This window comes from Budorcas taxicolor, chromosome 12 (genome assembly GCF_023091745.1).
Source record: "Budorcas taxicolor isolate Tak-1 chromosome 12, Takin1.1, whole genome shotgun sequence".
Lineage (NCBI taxonomy): Eukaryota > Metazoa > Chordata > Mammalia > Artiodactyla > Bovidae > Budorcas > Budorcas taxicolor.
Window position 1 is genome coordinate 12,197,900 of NC_068921.1, and position 22,529 is coordinate 12,220,428.

At 40.0% G+C, this 22,529-nt stretch overlaps 1 protein-coding gene across 1 annotated transcript in view; it reads right to left on the reverse strand.

Moving 5' to 3' along the window:
- VWA8 (von Willebrand factor A domain containing 8) overlaps positions 1-22,529 on the reverse strand; it is a 373,132-nt gene that overhangs the window by 269,535 nt on the left and 81,068 nt on the right. The window contains exons 13-14 of the mRNA XM_052649893.1: positions 5,780-5,940; positions 3,589-3,702 (exon numbers count right to left, since the gene is read on the reverse strand). Of these exons, the coding sequence (XP_052505853.1) occupies positions 3,589-3,702; positions 5,780-5,940 (275 nt within the window). The remainder of the gene's footprint in view (positions 1-3,588; positions 3,703-5,779; positions 5,941-22,529) is intronic.

Here is a 22,529-nt window from a genome sequence, read left to right on the forward strand (position 1 = left end):
GTTTTCCAAATTTGCTGGCATATTGAGTGCAGCACTTTCACAGCATCATCTTTCAGGATTTGAAACAGCTCCACTGGAATTCCATCACCTCCACTAGCTTTGTTCATAGTGATGCTTTCTAAGGCCAACTTGACTTCACATTCTAAGATGTCTGGGTCTAGATTAGTGATCACATCATCATGATTATCTGGGTCATGAAGATATTTTTTGTACGGTTCTTCTGTGTATTCTTGCCACCTCTTCTTAATATCTTCTGCTTCTGTTAGGTCCAGACCATTTCTGTCCTTTATTGAGCCCATCTTTGCATGAAATGTTCCCTTGGTATCTCTAATTTTCTTGAAGAGATCTCTAGTCTTTCCCATTCTGTTCTTTTCCTCTATTTCTTTGCACTGATCACTGAAGAAGGCTTTCTTATCTCTTCTTGCTATTCTTTGGAACTCTGCATTCGGGTGCTTATATCTTTACTTTTCTCCTTTGCTTTCGGCCTCTCTTCTTTTCACAGCTATTTGTAAGGCCTCCCCAGACAGCCATTTTGCTTTTTTGCATTTCTTTTCCATGGGAATGGGCTTGATCCCTGTCTCCTGTACAATGTCACAACCTCATTCCATAGTTCATCAGGCACTCTATCTATCAGATCTAGGCCCTTAAATCTATTTCTCACTTCCACTGTATAATCATAAGGAATTTGATTTAGGTCATACCTGAATGGTCTTGAGGTTCAAGCGAATTTTTACAGAGATAATAAGATTAAATATTTTCTGTCTAAGAAAAAATTCCAAGGATAAAACATAAACAAAATAAGAAACACACATAATTAGCATTTGCTGGATTTCATTGTTTTAAATATGGCAGCAAGTTCTTTAGGGGAAGGAGTGGCTTCAATCAAGTAAGATTCAATTAAGTGACTGGGAATTCCCCAAAGTACTAATAATAATCTCTAATTATGTGAAGATATCCACGGAAATGTAATGAGGCAGAAAATTACTTATAATTGCTAGATCTCTTCTAAAGGAAAGCACAGTATGCAGCTGAAAGAAATATTTTCTTTGAAACTTCTTAATTTGAAGATTTTAGGGCACTAGGCATGAACTCTGGGTATAGCGGGGAGCAGGCTGGCCCTCAAAATCAGCGGGGACAGCCAATCTCATCTACAAACAATAAATGCTGGTAAGGATGTGGACAAAAGGAAACCCTCTACACTGTTGCTGAGAATGTACACTGATATAGCCATACGGGGAGCAGTATGAAGATTCCTTAAAAAACTGGGAATAAATCTACCATACGACCCAGCAACCCCACGACTGGGCACATGCTCTGAGAAAGCCACAATTCTAAAAGACACATGTACCCCAACGTTGACTGCAGCTCTATCTACAACAGCCAAGACATGGAAACAACCCCAGGTGTCCATCTACAGATGAATGGACAAAGAAGACGTGGTACATATATACAGTGGAATGTTACTCAGCTATAAAAAAGGAGCAAATTCGAGCCAGTTCCAGTGAGGTGGATGAACCTATAGCCTATTACACAGACTGAAGTCACAAAGAGAGGAACAAATATCGTGTATTAACGCACATACATGAAATCTAGAAAGAAGGTATTGATGGACCTATTTGCAGGGAAGGAATGGAGATGCAGGTGTAGAGGTGAATTGGTGGACACAGTGGGGCAAGGAGAGAATGGGATGAATGGAGAAAGTAGCATCAATATGCATGCACTGCCATGTGTAAAACAGATAGCCGGAGAGAAGCTGCTCTGTAATACAGGGAGCCCAGTCTGGTGCTCTGTGATGACCTAGACGGGTGGGATGAGGGCTGAGTGGGAGGGAGGCTCAAAAGAGAGGGCATATGTGTATCATTATGGCTGATTCAGACTTCCCTGGTGGCCCAGATGGTAAAGCGTCAGCCTTCAGTGTGGAATCCCTGGGTTGGGAAGATCCCCTGGAGAAGGGAATGGCAACCCACTCCAGTACTCTTGCCTGGAAAATCCCGCGAATGGAGGAGCGTGGTAGGTTATACAGTCCAAGGGGATGCAAAGAGTCGGACACGACTGAGCGACTTCACTTCACTTCTTCTTCATGGCTGGTTCACACTGTTGTACAGCAGAAACCAACATAACATTTGAAAGCAATTTTCCTCCAATTAAAAAATAAATTTAAAAGAATTTTCAAACCCATAGGAAATTTGAAAGAATAGAATGTGAACACCCAAATATCCTTCACCTACATTTCACCAATTGTTAAGACTTCACCGCTTTGTGTTCTTGCTCTCCTTTGCTCTTTGTTTCTGTGTGGTACATTTAAATCCATTCATCACATCTTTTTTACCCTGAAACGTTTGGAAATAACTTGAAGGCATCTTTTGACATTATCCCTTAGATACTTCAGAATATGGGTCCTAGGAATAGAAATGTTCTCCTTTGTAAAAAAATCAATAAACAGAAAACTCAATTAAGAAGTCAGGAAGCCAGAAGGGGGAGCTCTCACGCCCTGTGACAGACAATAGTAGGGTCAACAGGAAGAAGAAAACCTTCCTTTTCTTGCCTGGCAAGAGCTCAGCCAATGAAAGACTGTTAGGCTGCTGCTGGGAATAGAATGAAAAGACACTACACTTCCAACCCTCAATTCCACCAATGGACTCTGATCATTATAGCTCTTCCGACTTTCTTTTTCCCTTTTAGATGAGTCCTTCCTCCTCTTCTTGTTGCATAAGGACATGCACGTGGCTCCCCATGGTTAGAGACCTCTTAAATAAACCCATTTTTGTTGGAGAAACAACTGGAGGCCTGTTTGTTTTAGGTTAACACCTTCATAAACACAATACCATTATGAAACCTAAGAAAACTGACATTAATTCAATAACATGTAAACGTTTTCAATTGTCCCAAAATGTCTTTCATAGCTATTTTCACTTGATTTCCTGACCCAGGATCCAATACATTGAATTTGGTTGCCACAGTTCTGGAAGAAATGTTTAAATAAGACACAAAGGGCACTCTTGCATCAGGTGACAAACCCCAAAAGTAACTGATCACTTTCTTGGAGGGTAGGCACAGCTAAGTGTGAGACCCTTTTTGTTTTTTCCAAAATGATACAAAATTTGGGGCCAAAATTGAACTGCTCGGACAACAGAAGAGGAATTATCTTCTTAAAGCTAATGCTCTCAGAAAATGTTCAAACACTTCCATAAAAGTAAGCTGAAAGTACAGAGTACATGTGTTAGCTGCTAAGTCGTGTCCAACTCTTTGCAGCCCCCCTGCCAGGCTCCTCTGCACATGGGATTCTCCAGGCAAGAGTACTGGAGTGGGTTGCCATTTCCTTCTCCAGGGGATCTTCCTGACCCAGGGATCAAACCTGGGTCTCCTGCATTGTAGGCAGATTCTTTACTTCTGAGCCTCTAGGGAAGCCCTACAGAGTACATCTTGGAGAGCAAACTCAAGTTTTAAAAAGTGTGCATATAAGATCTTGTCTAGGACACCAAATTATTAAGCCGTTCAAAGTGATCTTGGTTTGAGCCTAGGTTTAGAAGAATAATTTTTTAAGACATGCTCTTGACAAGAAGAATAAGAGTAGTATACCCCAATTACCTCTGCTGTAGCTGCTCATCAGACACTTGCAGCTCCTCCTTCAAGCGCGTGTACCTATCCTCTCTCAGCAGCCTGGAGCCGTCATAGAGGCTTAGCTCCCGATCATGGATCAGCCTAATGGACAGCAGAAGGCCAGGAAACAAACGAATCAGTTTAAATGTTGAAGCTATTAGAGGTAGAATCAGTCAGGTAACATTTTAGTCATTTCTATTATTACTGGCAATTGAGTCTAACTATTTTGTTAGACTCAAAATGCACTTTTTGATATTTTAAGTTGGCTAGTGCTGTTATACTTGGCAAAAACAGTTGGTTTCTGTACTGGAGGGCAGTAGTCACGGTTACTAGATGTGAACAGGGAGAACGAGGAGGAGGAGAAGGAGCTGGAAAGGGGACGGAGGAGGGAAATGAAAAGCAACAGCTGAATGAGTGATTCAGGATAACCACAAGGTAAATATTAATGAATGAGCAATTGGCACATACTCCCTTGAGTCTAAGGTAACACTTTAAGGCATAGTATTATCAAAATAGTTCTATCTTTGCAATTACAGGATTTAGAATGTCTAAAATCTTCACAAAGAAATAACTAGTGCTATTTCAGATACCAACTGTGATGGAACCTAGCAGTCCACAGCTCAAATAGCATTGTCTTCCAGATGCTGCAGAGCTTAAAGAGTGCTGTTCCAGATCCTACACCAGCCACTAAGGTTTCCTGATGTTCGCTGTGCAACTGCCCCACAGGCTTCCGCTCAGTGAACCCTGAGGAGAGGGGAGACTGCACACTGCAGAGGTCAGCAGCATGGGCACTCAGGCGTGGGCGCAAGTCCCAGCCCTGTGCCTTATCCGTTGAATGACAGGGAGGGAGAGAACTGACCCACCAGTCTAAAATTTTATCTTGTATAAAACTAGGGCAGTAACACCAACCTCACAGTATTGCTGTGAAAATTAAATAGCTAATGTAAGGCAGATGCTGAACATAGTTGTTCTCCATCTTAGCTGCACAGTAGAATCTACTGGGAGGAGGTTAAAAACACCAATGTTCAGGTCTCACCCTGGATCAGTTACCTCAGAATTTGAGGAGGTGGAGACCAGGCATCAGTCATTTCTAAGCCTCACTCCCATAAGGAGATTCCACAGCTGAGACTCTGAGAAACCCTGGCTTAGCACAAGGCCTCGCACAGATTAAGAACTCAATGGTAGCTGCTGCTGCTGTTACTACTACTTGGCCACATGGGCCAAGAAAGAACTAATAAAAGGAGGCAGCAGGCACTATTTCATTTGTGTTTGCATTTGTCTGTTTAGAAGAGGGAAAAACTGTAAATATATGGAATGTTTATGATAAATCACTGGAAGGTTGTGGTTATGACTTTTAAATGTTCTCAAACTGAATCAGGATTAACAGTGTTTTTAGAATCTTTAATTATACTCGGTACCTGCATCTCATCAAGGACAAAAAAAATAACTTTGACTACTTAGTTGGGGAACTGGATTATTTCTTTCCAAGCAAGTTAAAATTTAGAGTTAAAAGTTAAAAACAAGTAATAAAATCAAGATGTAACAAACAAACAAAAATAGTATCGTCAGTCTCCCAAAGTGGCACAAGATGGGACTAATTTCCATGAAATTTACACACGAAGTCTTAACATTAAAGAGAAGTTAACTATGAATGGGTGGATATTTGCCCCACCTAAGCTGAAATAAGAAACACAGTTGACACAATTGTTGAAGTCTATAAACACAAAGTGAACATTAGCCTATATAAAATATAACCAAAGAGCCATTATACATTTTACATAAGGAACTATATTTTCTCTCTCAAAAACAAATTCCAAGAATGTAGATCTAGGACTGAAAAAGGAGTTTGTAAACAGTGAAGCTTTGACTCTGACATACTATAGAAACTTCAGTTGTGACTCACTGCATAGATCAATCAACATACATATAAAGTCTCAACAATACTACTGAAAAATTTGCCTCTTTCAGCTCCTACACAGAGAATTTTGCTATGGCACTGGCTTTTCCCATTACTCGAAGTTCTACTCTACTGTGTTTACAACAATAAACACATCTGCTGTTATATTTGGATATAGAATTATAAATTCCTCGAGAATTATGTAATCCAGTTTAAATTAGAAGATGGAGAAAGCTCCATGTCTACTGTTTGCGTGGTGTGCTTCCGTGACCCGTGACCAACCTCTGTAACACGGCAAGCGTCCCGGCACTGACTCTGTGAATGCCGTCCAGGAGAACCAGCTTTCCTTCCAGAGCAGCGTTTACCAGGGGCGAGGACCGCCAGGCAGTGTCTCCATTTGGAAGCGTGTACCTCTGCTGTAGCAGATCACGCGCTGTCATATCCTGAAACCAGTCCCAACACCCACCAGAGAAAACAACAGAATTAATTTTTAAGACATGGACAATAGCTTACTTAGCCTTAGAGTTACACCTCTCTCTGAACGTAATATTCCATACAGCACCTGGGAAGTCATCTTCTCCAGTCCATCAAAGAGAAAGATATTCAGAATCTTTTCCTGGTTATCTGAACTTTTTTCCCATTACTCACTCACATAAAATAGTGAGGGCTTTTTTTCTTTTTTTCCTCTTTTTTATTTAGAAAAGTTCACTTGGTACCTACACAGATGATGGCAGTTAACTTCTACAGAACCTCCATGGAATTTTACTCAATCAGCTTTACTTGTGAAAGGGCCAAAATGTATGACTTCCTTTTTAAGAATTAAGAGGCCATACAAACTCACTAGGAGGAGATGCTTTATTAATGATGTGCGTTTTTTGGCAGCTGAGTTTTCCTGAAAAGCCATGCTAGGAATCACTCAGCGACTCACATTTAAAGAGACTTGAAAATGGAGGAAATGGGGAAGAGTCATCAGATGGGGAACAGGAACTGACAAACAACAGCACAGCGCTTCCAAGCAAACACAAGGTGCTAGTGTTTCAGCAAGCGACTAACAGCGGTAGCACAAAACATCTACCTACCATAAAATAATTTGGGTGTGATAATATGAACATTTTCTTCTCACATGTGTTAACAGTGAAGGTAACAGTTTCTTTTCTGCGATTGAGTGTGCACAGTCGTGTCCGACTCTTTGTGACCCCAGGGACTGTAGCCCGCCAGGCTCCTCTTGTCCAAGGGATTCTCCAGGCAAGAATACTGGAGTGGGTAGCCATTCCCTTCTCCAGGGTATCTTTCCAACTCAGGGATTGAATCCAGGTCTCCTGCATTGCGGGCTGATTCTTTACCATCTGAGTCGCCATGGAAGCCCTTTCTGTTATCAGCTTCAGATAAATTCTGTGTCACTTATGTCAAACAAAGCTAAACATTTACAGTCAATCTTAGCCAAAAATTTAAAAGCTTCTGTAAATTCTTTGATACCCAACTCTAGTTTCAAGATGACAGAAAATGAATGAATTTGTTTATATTCATGACAGCAAAAAATCTGTATTGAAATCAAGATTGAAATGTCTTGACCATCAATTTCCTCATTATCAAAAAAGTACTGACTTAGAAAGTATAAATCAGCTTATGATGAATCAACAACACTTGAGAAACAATAATATTCAAGCTGATAAAATAGAAATTCACAATTTTTTAGGCAAGAAAAGAAAAGTTTAAACATAAATGTTCTCTCCCTGTTTGGGTCTCCTCCCTCCCCTCTAGTGTGCATTTCTGCAACCACTTTATGCATTAACCAGACTTCCCTAATGGCAGAAAGGCCTATTCAATCATAAGGATCAATTTTCCTTCTTCTAGGACCATCCATGTAACTTCTCAGAAGGTAGCATTCCTTTCTAAATCCTGTAAGGGGTTCCAATGACCCACTACTCACCTTGTATGTACAGACATCTCTGGTGTCTTTAGGTACAACTTTAGGTACAAAGCCAAGATATAATTTTCCTTAAAGACAGTGATTGGTGAAAAACAGACTGAGGAGATACTGGGCTACACCTAATAGAAGTTCTTGGCTTAAACACTTATTAATGTAATGACTGCATTCATGTTACTAGCTATATTTCTTACACTCTATTTTACAAGATCATTGCTTCTTGCATGGCCAAATGTGTGACTTAGCCTCCGATAAAATTAATGCTATTAGGTGCCCTGATATGATCATGTGACTTAGCCTCTGATAAAATTAATGCTATTAGGTGCCCTGATATGATCAATCAAATATATAGTTCTATAAAACCAATGACTGTAATAGTGTGATTCTAGATATGGGGAGAAGCAGCAAAAGAAAACCATTTCCTTTCCAAAGAGTCAGACACGAATGAGCAACTAAGTACAGCCCAACACATAAAATGTATAACAAAGGAATATAACTTCAAAGGTGGGGGAAATGGAGGGAAAAAGGAAAGAATGGGCTTTATTTTCCTTGTGCTGTGTGTCCGCTAGGACTTTTGCAGCCCCATGGACAGTAGCCCACTAGGCTCCTTTGTCCATGGAATTCTCCAGGCAAGAATACTGGAGTGGGTTGCCATGGCCTCCTTCAGGGGATCTTCCCAACCCACGGATTGAACCCAGGTCTCCCGCACCGTCTGAGCACCAGGGAAGCCCAACTTCCTTCAGGCATTTCTGTAGGCAATAAGCGGCCTTCTCTGGGGCTTCCCAGGTGGCTCTAGTGGTAAAGAACTTGCCTGCCAGGGCAGGAGATGTGAAGAGAAGCAGGTTTGGTCCCTGGGTGGTGAACAGCCCCTGGAGGAGAGCATGGCGACCCACTCCAGTGTTCTTGCCTGGAGAATCCCATGGACAGAGGAGCATGAGGGGCTACAGTCCATGGGGTCACAAAGAGTCAGACAGACACTGAAGTGACTGAGCATGCATGCACACGTAAGTATTCAGAGAGGAGGTAACGTGAAGAAGGTATCCCACTGATACCATACTGCTGAAGAAAGGGTTGGGGATTAACTGTGAAAAATCTCAGCTTCATACTGAAAACAGAGGGACCCAGAGCTGACCCAGCTCCTGAGTCTCCTGCGTGGGCCCAGGAAGAGGAGATGAGGAATGTGACTGTGGCATTAGAGGTTCAGACTCCAGTGGAACTGAGGTTAGCAACTGATAACATTTCTTTTTTTTTTTTTAATTTTGACAGAGAAAATTCCTTACTCTCACACCAACCACATCCTTAATCACCGTTCTGTGCAAGATACAAAACTACACAACTTCATTTTGTAGTCATGAATGATTCATAATTTGTTAATTCATACAATGTCTACAATACGTACCTCATTCAAACAAGTAAACATTTACTAATAAAGATCATGAGAAAGACAACCAGTACGTAGGGCTCCTTTTTTCCAACCTAGCAGCTGTCAGCCTTTTACTGACTGAAGTAAACTGAAATTAATGACTTGCGGCTACATAACACAGAGAAGGCAATGGCACCCCACTCCAGTACTCTTGCCTGGAAAATCCCACGGATGGAGGAGCCTGGTGGGTTTCAATCCATGGGGTTGTGAAGAGTTGGACACGACTGAACGACTTCCCTTTCACATTTCACTTTCATGCACTGGAGAAGGACAAGGCAACCCACTCCAGTGTTCTTGCCTGGAGAAACCCAGGGACGGGGGTGCCTGGTGGGCTGCCGTCTACAGGGTCGCACAGAGGCGGACACGACTGAAGCGACTTAGCAGCAGCAGCAGCTACACAACAAGCAATAACAGATCAAAAAGAGTTCAAAGTTACTAATGCCAGCCACAACAACAGACCAGAAAAGTTCTCCCTTTCTTCACTCTTCAGAGGAGCAGAGAAGAGAAAACACCTGGCATTTTTTAACAGACCAGCTCAGTCCAGTTTTAGCCTGTCAAGTCTCTGCATACTATTATGAGAAAAAGAGCCATTCTTCATTTCTAATGTACCAGTGTACTGAAATTAAAAAAAAAAAAAAAAACTCTAAGGGGGGGAAAAGTATTCTCTTTAATAAAAGTAGTTGGTTTTCATAATTAAGATCCTGGAGAAAAAGAGAGAGGATTGAGAGAAAAGACAGAATTCCAGCTTTTTCTTAAAAAGATAATTGCCCCTATTTTCCTTAATATTAGTTACAATAAGAAATTATTTTCAATTGTGAGTTATTTTCCACTGTATGACAGTACAAGTACACCAAAGTAAAATGGAATTTTCACAGAACTGAATCTAATCAAGCTTAATAAACAGAATTTTTTCAGAACAGTCTGAAATGAGTCAGTAACATGATCTCAATATTAAGGTAATTTTTAAAACAGAGTAACAGCTTTTTCAAGTGTTTCTGTCTACAGCATTTGGGTTTAGTACCATGAAGCTGTTTTAATATCTTATTTATTTTAAAACATACGGCAACATGGAATTGTTAGAAAATATGTCATTTCCTTATTCTTCTTGCTTATACACATATCCATAAAGCTTACATATTCTGCTTGCACATATATCCATAAAGCAAGTGCAAAAACAAAATTTTAAAAAGAAATATGCTTACTCCATATGAGCATTTTGAAAGCACACTAATAAAAACAAAGAACAATGAATGTCCCAATTTTTGCATATATTTTTCTTATTCTTGAAACCTTTGAACTTAAGAGAATAAAAATAGCACTAATGATATCATAAGAGGCCAAACCATTTCCTCTTTCTGTGTTTCCTTAAAAATTTAAAAATAACAGGACATGAAAACTAGTTCCTTTAGAACACTACTGCCTAACCTTAAACACCTCACCCCTTCATTCAGGTCCTGGAGAACATCTAGATATGTCTTAAGAGTCTGTGTCATTATGAATTTTGCTCTTTTGATTTGCAGTAGAGAAACCCTACTAAAAATAAAAATGTCCTATTACAATGAGAAGAAGCATAACTGCACAAAATGTACCAGAATGTAGACTTGAGCCCTAAAGCAATTATCAATGCTTTTAGGACCTGTGAATGCTATGCATTAATTTTTCTGAGATTCCCTTAAGAAACCTGGATATAGGTAGGTAGTTTGATAAATAACTGCATAAATATGGTTGTGTGATCAGTGACTAGAATAAGATTAGAATTTATTTTCCAAGGTATAGTATCATTCAGAAAAACAAATGAATACACTAAATTTTTAGTGAATAAAGAAATTTCAGCTACCTCTCTAAATATGAATGTTTGATAAAGTAAAATTTTATATTATAAAGCATATAGAATTTTTCTGGCAGAAAATGTCAATGATTATAGCAAATGATATTGAACTATATACAAACTGTGACCTCAACTAGATTAAAAAATACACTTTCCTACCATATTTATGAACCCCACAGAGTTTCAGAAGCAAGCTGGCTTCCAAAAATATGTATAATACGTTATAAAATTTAAAATAGATTGTTAAAGAAAACTAAACAAGAGAAGATGAAGCCAAGAAAGGTAAAGATGACCCACAAAACATATAAGAAGAATCTAAAATGCGAATCTAATCTAATTTCTAACACACAAAAACACTGACATTAAAAAAGTTCTATATTAATAAGCTTTAATTCTATAGCATTGACACCAAAAAAGCAGCAGAACCACAGTTCTTGATCATGAGACTAGGAGAAATTTGTTTCATGGTCTATCATATAAAGAATAGTGTGTTAAGGAGCTAAAAATAGAAGTAGCAATAATTACAGCAGCTAATACTTATGAAGGGTTTTACTAGGCAAGAAGTATTTCACATAAATTAACTCATGTCCTCCTTATAATCTTAAAGGGTAGGTAAAATTATTGCCTTCATTTTACCCAATTAAGGACACACAACTAATAAGCAAAGGAGCCGGGTTGTCCCCAAGAATATTATTGTGACAGATACAGCAACAAATCAAAGTAAAAGAAATTCCACAGAGAGAGAGCCAGTCTGGAGTAATCAACTCATGTATATAGTGTAGTGCTAATCAAGGAATGTGCCTACTGCACACCACTCAGGGTACCCTCCACAAATGCTTCCTCTTTGGCAAGAATTAGTAAACTACTGATGTTGCTGCTCCCTGAAATGCCCCCTAAAGCAGCTAGTCTCTATCGTTTAAAGATATCTTTAAACATGTATATAAAAGATTGAGATGAAACTGCTTTAGCTATAGTTAAGAGTAATTACATCTCTAGGTAAATATTATTCTTTATTTTCTTATTTCTGAATTAAAAACATAAGCCATTGGCATTTAATTTTTTTTGAATGGGGGAAGTAAGTATTATTAGTGATTTTTCTTTTTTCCAAAAGAAATTTGCTGGAATTTTGTAGTCTTTCTAGGTCTACTTCAAATGAATTTTGCTTATCTGAACAAAACTTACCGTACCAGAAAATATCCTGCCAGTCGTATAAATACTAAGAAAATCTGGGATTTAGGGAATAAAGGAATACACCAACACTAACTGATGTTAACTTTGCAATAAGGGATTAATTATGTACATAACAATTAGGGTTAGAATACTGCATAAATACTGCATACACACAGAATATTAATAATTATTAGGTCCCAAAGTAGAAATGAAGCCATTATTTACAGTCTAAGCATACTCAGTGAACAAAATGCAAGGCATGCTGACAACATTCCTGTGTCATTTATGTTTCATCTCAAACAGAAAGGCCTCTTGTTTTACATATATTGTAAAATTACTTATAAACTCTTTCATGCTTCTCCCTCAGGTTCTTTTAAAGGAACTACTTTTAACCAGTCACCAGTATAATAAATGCTTCCTTTATGTATATAACGATGGCATCACAAGACTGCCATGATTGTTTTCACTTACTCTATTGATGGAAGAAGCTGATTTTGAATCATTTATAGCTCTCTACTGTAACCAGTGGGATCGACTGCCAGATGATCCACTCTAGTTAAAGATTTATACTATGAATGCAGAACAAAATTCATCTGCTTGGGGCTAACTAGAAGTCAAACCCAGTATCTCACAAGTGACCCACCAAAAGGACATCTTAATAAAGTCATACAATAAAATATACAATCAAGGTCAGAGTAGGTGCAAAAAATGTAATACGGATTCTGTGAGTTTACCCTATCAAATCCTTTCTACTAGCCTTGCTATGGTACAGAGGCTAGAAAAGTAAGAACATCACTTCTTAGATGCCTTTACAGCTAGAGTTCGATACATGACCCAGGTTCTACCAAGCATTCTCCCATACACAAAACTGGGAACTGAAGAAACTGCTGGTGAGAGTGAAGTGCCAGCCAGCACAAGGAAAGCCCCTCTTCTAGAATGGTTATGGCCGAAGTTCTCCCAGCTCTGTCATTCCTAACTGGGTGAAATCTAAACACCGCACCCTCTCTCTCCCAGACATTCTGCAAGCTACCTAATACTCTGGAATAAACTGCTCTCAGTTTTAGGCAGCCAGAATGGATCCTGTTGTCCATAAACAACCCAAGGATAATAATTTTTTAAAAGTAAACCAACTTAATGAAAGCTTGTTCAGAAATGTTCACAGACGACTAAGTATATAAGGACTTCCTGGTGGTCCAGTGGTTAACAATCTGCCTGCCAGGGCAAGGGTCGTGGGTGTGGTCCGGGAAGACTCCATGTGCCTCAGAAACTAAGTCTGTGTGCCAACTACCAAGCCTGCGCTCTAAGCCCGTGCTTAGAGCAAGATAAGCCACTGTAATGAGAAGCCCGTGCACCACAGTGAGTACCCCCACTCGCCACAACTGGAGAAAACCTGCGCACAGCACAGCCACAAACAAATAAATAAAAATGCTAAAAACCAGATACATATAAGAGGGTAAAGGACAGTCTCAAAAAGGAAGGCAAAACGCAGAGATATTAAGGAGCAAAATCCCAAGACACACAAACTAAAGAACCACGTGTTATTCAAATGGTACTGCAAACTCCACTGCATTTTATCACAAATGTCTGACAGGTGGGAAAGTAGCAATCTATCAGAGTTTAAAGAACATTGCCTTATAAGAGCAACAAATAAAGTATAAAGTCAAAGATGCGGTAAGTGCTAGTAACCTCTTCAGTGTTCGGGAAAGGACCCAAGAAGCAGTTAATGGCATTTGGCCTCACTCAACAGCACTCGAATTCCTTCTAGTCAGCCAACATGGAAAGCAGCACAACTGAAAGGATGGGTAAAGGATGAGGAAAGCTGGGTTCTATCCCAATTCTGAGACTTATGATAAATGGGGGAAGTGAATAAAACATCCTTAGAATTAAATGAGATAATGTCCAGCACCTAGTGGGTATTTAATAAATAATAGCTGAATCTGAATCAGTCAAAGGAACAAAATCCCAATATTTTAAAATTTAAATCTAATAATAAATCTAGGTTAACAGTTCAGGACACTAATAAAAGTATAATAACAGCACTAAATCTTACAATCAAACTGTGTAGACCACAACAAACTGTGGAAAATTCTTAAAGAAATGGGAATACCAGACCACCTGACCTGCCTCCTGAGAAATCTGTATGCTGGTCAAGAAGCAACAGTTAGAACTGAACATGGAACAACAGACTGGTTCCAAATAGGAAAAGGAGTACGTCAAGGCTGTATATTGTCACCCTGCTTATTTAACTTATACGCAGAGTACATCATGAGAAATGCTAGGCTGGATGAAGCACAAGCTGGAATCAAGATTACTAGGAGAAATATCAATAACCTCAGATATGCAGATGACACCACCCTTATGGCAGAAAGCAAAGAACTAAAGAGCCTCTTGATGAAAGTGAAAGAGGAGAGTCAAAAAGTTGGCTTAAAACTCAACATTCAGAAAACTACGATCATGGCATCCAGTCCCATCACTTCATGGCAAATAGATGGGGAAATGATGGAAACAGTGAGATATTTTATTTTGGGGGGCTCCAAAATCACTACAGATGGTGACTGCAGCCATGAAATTAAAAGATGCTTGCTCCTTCGAAGAAAAGTTAGATAGACCCACCCACCTAGACAGCATATTAAAAAGCACAGACATTACTTTGCCAACAAAGGTCCTAGTCAAAGCTATGGCTTTTCCAGTAGTCATGAATGGATATGAGAGTTGGACTATAAAGAAAGCTGAGCACCAAAGAATTGATGCTTTTGAACTGTGGTGTTGGAGAAGACTGAGAGTCCCTTGGACTGCAAGGAGATCAAACCAGCCAACCCAAAAGGAAATCAGTCCTGAATATTCTTTGGAAGGACTAATGCTGAAGCTGAGCTCCAATACTTTGGCCATCTGATGCGAAGAACTGACTCACTGGGAAAGACCCTGATGCTGGGAAAGATTGAAGGTGGGAGGAGAAGGGGATGACAGAGGATCAGATGGTTGGATGACATCACAGACTCAATGGACATGAGTTTGAGTCAGCTCTAGGAGTTGGTGATGGACAGGGAGGCCTGGCGTGCTACAGTCTCCATGGGGTCACAAAGAGTCAGACACAACTGAGTGACTGAACTGAATGACTGAAATATGGGCTTCCCAGGTGGTGCTAGTGGTAAAGAACTCACCTGCCAATGCAGGAGACATAAGAGACGTGGGTTCAATCCCTTGATGGGGAAGATCCCCTGGAGGAGGGCAAGGCAACCCACTCTAGTATTCTTGCCTGGAGAATCCCATGGACAGGGGAGCCTGGTGGGCTACAGTCCACAGGGTCACAAACAGTTGGACACAAATGAAGCAACTTTAGCATACACACATGATTGACATATGTATATTACCATGTGTAACATAGGTAGCTAATGAGAAGTTGCCGTATAGTGCATGGAGCTCAGCCTGGTGCTACGTGACAACCTGAGGGGTGGAATGGGATGGGAGGTGGAGGAAGGTTCAAGAGGGCCAGGACATGTATATACCTAAGGCTGATTCATGTTGATGTACGGCAGAAATCAACACAATATTGTAAAGCAATTATTCTTCAATTAAAAATAAATAAATACAAAAATATTGTATGACAAAAGAAATTTTAATCTTAGAATTTAAAGAAAAAGTAAATATGGAAACCAATAAGAAATTGGTAAAGAAAATTTTGACAAAGGTCTGATTTGAACTGGCCCTTTAAAAACAATGCAAATTTTTCAAAATTTATTTATGCACTCCTTTCTACATTGATTGCCTAGTTAGTACACATAAGCCATGGTTCCAAGTGCTGATGAGACAGTAATGAAAAAGATAAACATGGATCTTACATTCGAAGGAGAAAGAACAAAACAGACAAAGGTAAGGAACATAGGCTGAGAAAAAAAGGAGGGAGGGAGGGAGGAGATGTCAAAAAAAAAATACAAAAAATGTATGTATATATATATCTCATATACTGGTCAGTAGTACACAGAAAATGTGGGGTAATGTGATAAGCAAATAGCTCCATGAGTCAAAGATGCTTTCAGTAAGTATACTCAAGTTTCTATCTGAATGCTAAAAGGCCAAGTGAAGATCAAGGGAAGAGTACTTCAGGGTGAGGCAACATCCTGTGCAAAAGTTCTAAAGCAGAAAGAAGCTAAACGGCATTAAGGGACTGGAAGTAGTCGGTGAGGCCAACATAAACACAACCAGCAGAGGGTCCAGCCTGGGGAGAGATGGCTGGAGATGCAGGCATGGGTCAGATCAGGTAGGGCGATGTCTTTCAATCCTGGCTCCCTGTTAGAATCACTGAGTAACTTCTGTAAAAATGCATACATCTGAGTCCCACCTCAAACCAACTACTTCATATTCCCTAAAGGTGGAGGCTGGACACTGAAAAGTTTTTGAAGTTTCTTGGGTGGTTCCAATATGCAGCTAAGGTTGAAAAGCATTGGTGGACGGCTCATAAGCTAAGACTAGGGGTTCTTATTTTAAGTATGATGGAAAGTCACTGACAGATTCTAAGCAGAGAAATGGCATGACCTGATTTTCATTCTTATAAGATGACTCCCACTATAATTTAAAGGATGGATTATGACCTGTAACATATTTTAATTAAATAGCTACAAATATTTAACATGTACAAAAGAGAACAGAACTTAAATATTCTCACTAAAAATGAGATAAACTTAAATATCTATAAATGTTCACCTCACGTAACTATAAAACTATAGCATACTGAAGGAAAAAATTGAAGACAGAAATAACTGGAGAGATAGTTCACACTCAAGGAATAGAAGAATTTAAAAAGTTAAAATGTCCATACAATCCAAAGAAATCTACAGATTCAAAGCTGGTTTATTCACAGAAATAAACAATTCTAAAATCTGTATGGAATCATCAAAGACACTGTATAGCTACATACATCTTGAGAAAGAACAAAGTTGGAAACACCACACTTCCTAATTTCAAACTATATTAGAAAGCTATACTAACCAAAACTGTATGGTGTTGCCGTAAAAACAGACATACAGATTGACAGAACAGAGAGCCCAGAAGGAAACCCACATATACATGGTGAACATGTTCATGACATAGGAGCCAAAAACACACATTCATTACTGGCGCCAAGGGACCTCCCTGGGAGTCCAGTGGCTAAGACTCCATACTCCCAATGCAGGGGGCCTCGGTTTGATCCCTGGTGAGGGAACTAGATTCCACATGCCACAACTAAAGGATCATGAATGTCTCAACTAAGACCCAGCACTGTCAAATATTTTTTTAAAATAATGGTGTTAATAAATGGTATCAAGAAAAACGTATAGCCAAATGCAAAAGAATGAAACTGAACCCTATTTATACGAGACATGAAAATTACTTCAAAATGGATTAAAGACTTAAATGTTTACGACTTGAAACCATAAAACTCCTAGATGAAAATATAGGTGGTATGCTCCTTGATGTTGGTCTTGGTGATAATTTTTGGATTTGACACCAAAAGCAACAGCAATAAAAGCAAAAATAAACAAGCGGGACAACATCAGACTAAAAAGTTTCTGCACAGCAAAGAAACCACGAATGCATTGAAAATGCAAACTACTGAATGGAAAAAGATATTTGCAAATCATATAACTGATAAAGGTTCAGTTCAGTTCAGTCGCTCAGTCGTGTCTGACTCTTTGCAACCCCATGAATTGCAGCATGCCAGGCCTCCCTGTCCATCACCAACTTCCGGAGTTCACCGAAACTCTTGTCCATCGAGTCGGTGAGGCCATCCAACCATCTCATCCTCTGTCGTCCCCTTCTCCTCCTGCCCCAATCCCTTCCAGCATCAGAGTCTTTTCCAATGAGTCAACTCTTTGCATGAGGTGGCCAAAGTATTGAGTTTCAGCTTTAGCATCAGTCCTTCCAATGAACACCCAGGACTGATCTCCTTCAGAATGCATCAGTTAGACCTCCTTGCAGTTCAAGGGACTCTCAAGAGTCTTCTCCAACACCACAGTTCAAAAGCATCAATTCTTGGGCACTCAGCTTTCTTCACAGTCCAGCTTTCACATCCATACATGACTACTGGAAAAACCATAACCTTCACTAGACGGACCTTTGTTGGCAAAGTAATGTCTCTGCTTTTCAATATGCTATCTAGGTTGGTCATAACTTTCCTTCCAAGGAGTAAGCGTCTTTTAATTTCATGGCTGCAATCACTATCTGCAGTGATTCTGGAGCCCAAAAAATAAAGCCTGACACTGTTTCCACTGTTTCCCCATCTATTTCCCATGAAGTGATGGGACTGGATGCCATGATCTTCATTTTCTGAATGTTGAGCTTTAAGCCAACTTTTTCACTCTCCTCTTTCACTTTCATCAAGAGGCTTTTTAGTTTCTCTTCACTTTCTGCCATAAGGGTGGTATCATCTGCATATCTGAGGTTATTGATATTTCTCCCGGCAATCTTGATTCCAGCCTGTGCTTCTCCCAGCCCAGCGTTTCTCATGATGTACTCTGCGTATAAGTTAAATAAGCAGGGTGACAGTATACAGCCTTGACGTACTCCTTTTCCTATTTGGAACCAGTCTGTTGTTCCATGTCCAGTTCTAACTGTTGCTTCCTGACCTGCATACAGATTTCTCAAGAGGCAGGTCAGGTGGTCTGTTATTCCCATCTCTTTCAGAATTTTCCACAGTTTATTGTGATCCACATAGTCAAAGGCTTTGGCATAGTCAATAAAGCAGAAATAGATGTTTTTCTGGAACTCTCTTGCTTTTTCCATGATCCAGCGGATGTTGGCAATTTGATCTCTGGTTCCTCTACCTTTTCTAAAACCAGCTTGAACATCAGGGAGTTCACGGTTCATGTGTTGCTGAAGCCTGGCTTGGAGAATTTTGAGCATTACTTTACTAGCATGTGAGGTGAGTACAATCATGTGGTAGTTTGAGCATTCTTTGGCACTGCCTTTCTTTGGGACTGGAATGATAAAGGTTAATATCTAAATAAAGAACTCATATAACTCAATAGCAAAAAAAAAAAAATCTGATTAAAAAATGGGCAGAGGAATTGATCACGTTTTTCCAGAGAAGAGACAGAAATAGACAACAGATACATGAAAAGGTGTCATCATTACTCATCATCAAGGAAATACAAACCAAAACCCCAATGAGATATCATCTCATACCAGTAAGAATGGCCATTATCAAAAACAAAGCAAACAAACAACAAGAGATGACAAATGCTGGTGAGGAGGTAGAGAAAAGGGAACCATTGTGCCCTGTTGGTAGGAATGCAAAATTTTGCAGCCTCTATGGAAAACAGTACACAGGTTCATCAAAAAATTAAAAATAGAGCTACCATATGATCTAGCAGTCCCACTTCTGGGTATATATCCAAAGAAAATAAAAACAGAATATTGAGATATCTGCACTCCTATGTTCATTACAGCATTATTCACAATAGCCAAGGGTGTTCACTGACGAAACACTGATAAGAAGTTATGGTTCACACACGCAAGTATTATTCAGCCATAAAAGATGGAATTTCCCCCATCTGCAACATGAGTAGACCTTGAGGGTGTTACGCCACATGCGGTAAGCCAGAAAGACAAAGCCAAACCTTCATGGCACCATTTACAAGTGGAATCTCATGCTGATGTTTGGTAGAAACCAATGCAGTACTGTAAAGCAATTATCCTTAAATTAAAAATAAATAAATTAAAAAAAGTCACACTCATAGACATGAAAATGGTTGTCAGGGACTGAGCTGCTGCTGCTGCTGCTAAGTCGCTTCAGTCGTGTCCAACTATGTAACCCCATAGGATGGAGGCCACCAGGCTCCGCCGTCCCTGGGATTCTCCAGGCAAGAGCACTGGAGTGGGTCGCCATTTCCTTCTCCAACACATGAAAGTGAAAAGTGAAAGTGAAGTCACTCAGTCGTGTCCGACTCTTAGCGACCCCATGGACTATAGCCTACCAGGCTCCTCCGTCCACGGGATTTTGCAGGCAAGAGTACTGGAGTGGGGTGCCATCGCCTTCTCCACAGGGACTGAGAGGTGAGGGAAATAAGAATGAGTGAGTGAGTCAGTGAAAGTCGCTCAGTTGTGTTTGACTCTTTCCGATTGAATAGACTGTAGCCTGCCAGGCTCCTGTGTCCTTGGAATTCTCCAGGCAAGAATATTGGAGTGGGTTACCATTTGCTTACTCCTGGGGATCTTCCTGACCCAGGGATTGAACCTGGGTCTCCTGCATTGTAGGCGGATTCTTTACCATCTGAGCCACCAGGGAAGCCAAGGGAAAGAAGAAGAGGTCGGAGACTTTAAGGTATAAGATGAATTAGGATCTCAGGATATAATATAAAAAATGGTGACTATAGTTGATAATTCTGTATTGTATAAGTGGAATCTGCTTTGACTGTAGAATATTAATGTTATCCAAGAGTGAATTTGTGTGTGATAGAGAGGAATAAGTGTCTACTAACATTCAAATGACATAATTAATGGGTTCTTAAAAACTCTATAAAGTAAAATTTCATATGCCAAATGTATTTTCCAGCAAATTCTAAACATGAGTCCAGGGAGGATGGGTTACAGCTACTGGTGATGTCCATAGCTAGAGTGGATCTTGTAAAAAGCAAATGATGTTAGACTGGTGATTGGGTGTGGGGTGCATGGTAGATGGGGACAAAGCTAAAAAGTGTTTCATGGCTAAAATACTAAATAACTCTTTTGATTGGTTTAATGTGTCCTTTTGGGAACTGTCTTCACAAAACTAAAACTGATGTTTCTGAATTGCTCCCCCATGGGAGACACTGCAAACACCTGTCACTATGTGGGACATAGGGAAGAGTTAATAGACTCAGGATAAATGTGGATTCTCCTGCTTGAAGCAGCACAGAAGAAGGTTTGCTGAGATTAAAGAAGCAGGCTGCCAAAGGCATCACGGCAGCCCTGCCCACTTTCCTCACTACATGAGGGTATGGTGGGCACCGCTCCTCACCAGCAGAGAGGCGGCAGCCAGCAGCTACCTAAATCTGGGGGAGCTCCAGGGAACCACAGGAAATGAACACGAAGCATCCCAGGAGTTGGGCTGGCTGAGGCCCGTCTTCAGGTTGTTAATCTCTCAACAGTAGTCAACAGACTATAAGATCAGGATTTTCGCAGCTTTTATCAGCTCAGATCCCAAGCTGCCTCAGCTCAGCACCCAGAGGCACTAGTTGAACTCTGTCTGTTAAAATCACCTTTCTCTTTGCTGTCTCTCTTGTTCTGCCAAATGGTTTTAGTTGAAACACCTCAGAAGGCTGTTGGTTCTGTAACACTGGTTTGCAAACCAGCAATAAAATTCAATATATTCAGAAAGTGGTTGGATCCTGAATAACTGGAGTTTTTTTAATAAGGGGAAAACAGAAAAACAAAGCACTTAGGAATCATAAAAGGCAACTAGATGGTAAAGCTGAGAAGTATGTATTTACTTTTTGTTTTCAAAAATAAAAATATGTTTACAAAACGTATGCTTTCAAATTAGGGTGCTGGAGAAGACTCTTGAGTTTCTTGGACAACAAGGAAATCAAACCAGTCAATCCTAAAGGAAATCAATCCTGAATATTCAATGAAAGGATTGATGATGAAGCTGAAGGTCTAATATTTTGGCCACCTGACGTGAAAAGCTGACTCACTGGAAAAGACCCTGATGCTGGGAAAGACTGAAGGGAGTGGCAGAGGATGAGACGGTCAGACATCATCACTGACTTACTGGACATGAGTCTGAGCCAACTCCGGGAGATAGTGAAGGACAGGGAATCCCTGTGTGCTGGGGTCTCAAACAGTCAGACATGACCTAGCGACTGAACAGCAACAAAGGTACTTATAGAAATTTGTAACTGTCAAAATCAAGTCAAAATCCTTCTTTTCCTTCTTGACATGTTTCCCATAAGAATATAAATATATAACTTCATTATTAATTCTACTGAAGTGAAAGTCGCTCAGTCATGTCCAACTTTTTGTGACCCATGGACTTCTCCAGGCCAGAATACTGGAGTGGGTAGCCTTTCCCTCCTCCAGGGGATCTTCCCAACCCAGGGATCAAACCCAGGTCTCCCTCATTTCAGGCAGATTCTTTACCAGCTGAGCCACAAGGGAAGCCCATTAATCCTACTAACTTTTAGCAAATCCTTACTCTTACTAACTAACCTTTAGCAAATCCTTACTCTTAACTTATTCCTTACTCTGTGGAATAGCTCCAAACTTAAGGACCGTGTGATGAAGTCCCAATACTGTTGGTAAGAATAAACTGTTATGCTTGACCGTCTCTATCAGGACATTTGTTCTAAATGTACTTTACAGTAATCCTGATTGGGGATCTTAGGGCAATCTTTAATGTTGATTAGGGGTCTTAGGGCAATCTTTAATCCTGAGCACCCTTAAAAGATTGCCCTAAGACTCCTAATCAAGATTAAAGATTGCCCTAAGACCCCCTAATCAAGATTACTGTAAAGTAGATTTAGAACAAATGTCCTAACTGATAGAGACCGTCAAGCATAACAGTACTGGGACTTTATCACACTGTGTCCTTAAGTTTGGAGCTAGTCCACAGAGAATTCTCAAATTTGAAATTCTTTCCCTCTTCAAGTTTATGGATCCTATGTTTTGGGATCACCAAGGATGGTAAATGAAATACCTTTCAGGCTGAATTCCTTATTTGGTAGGATTC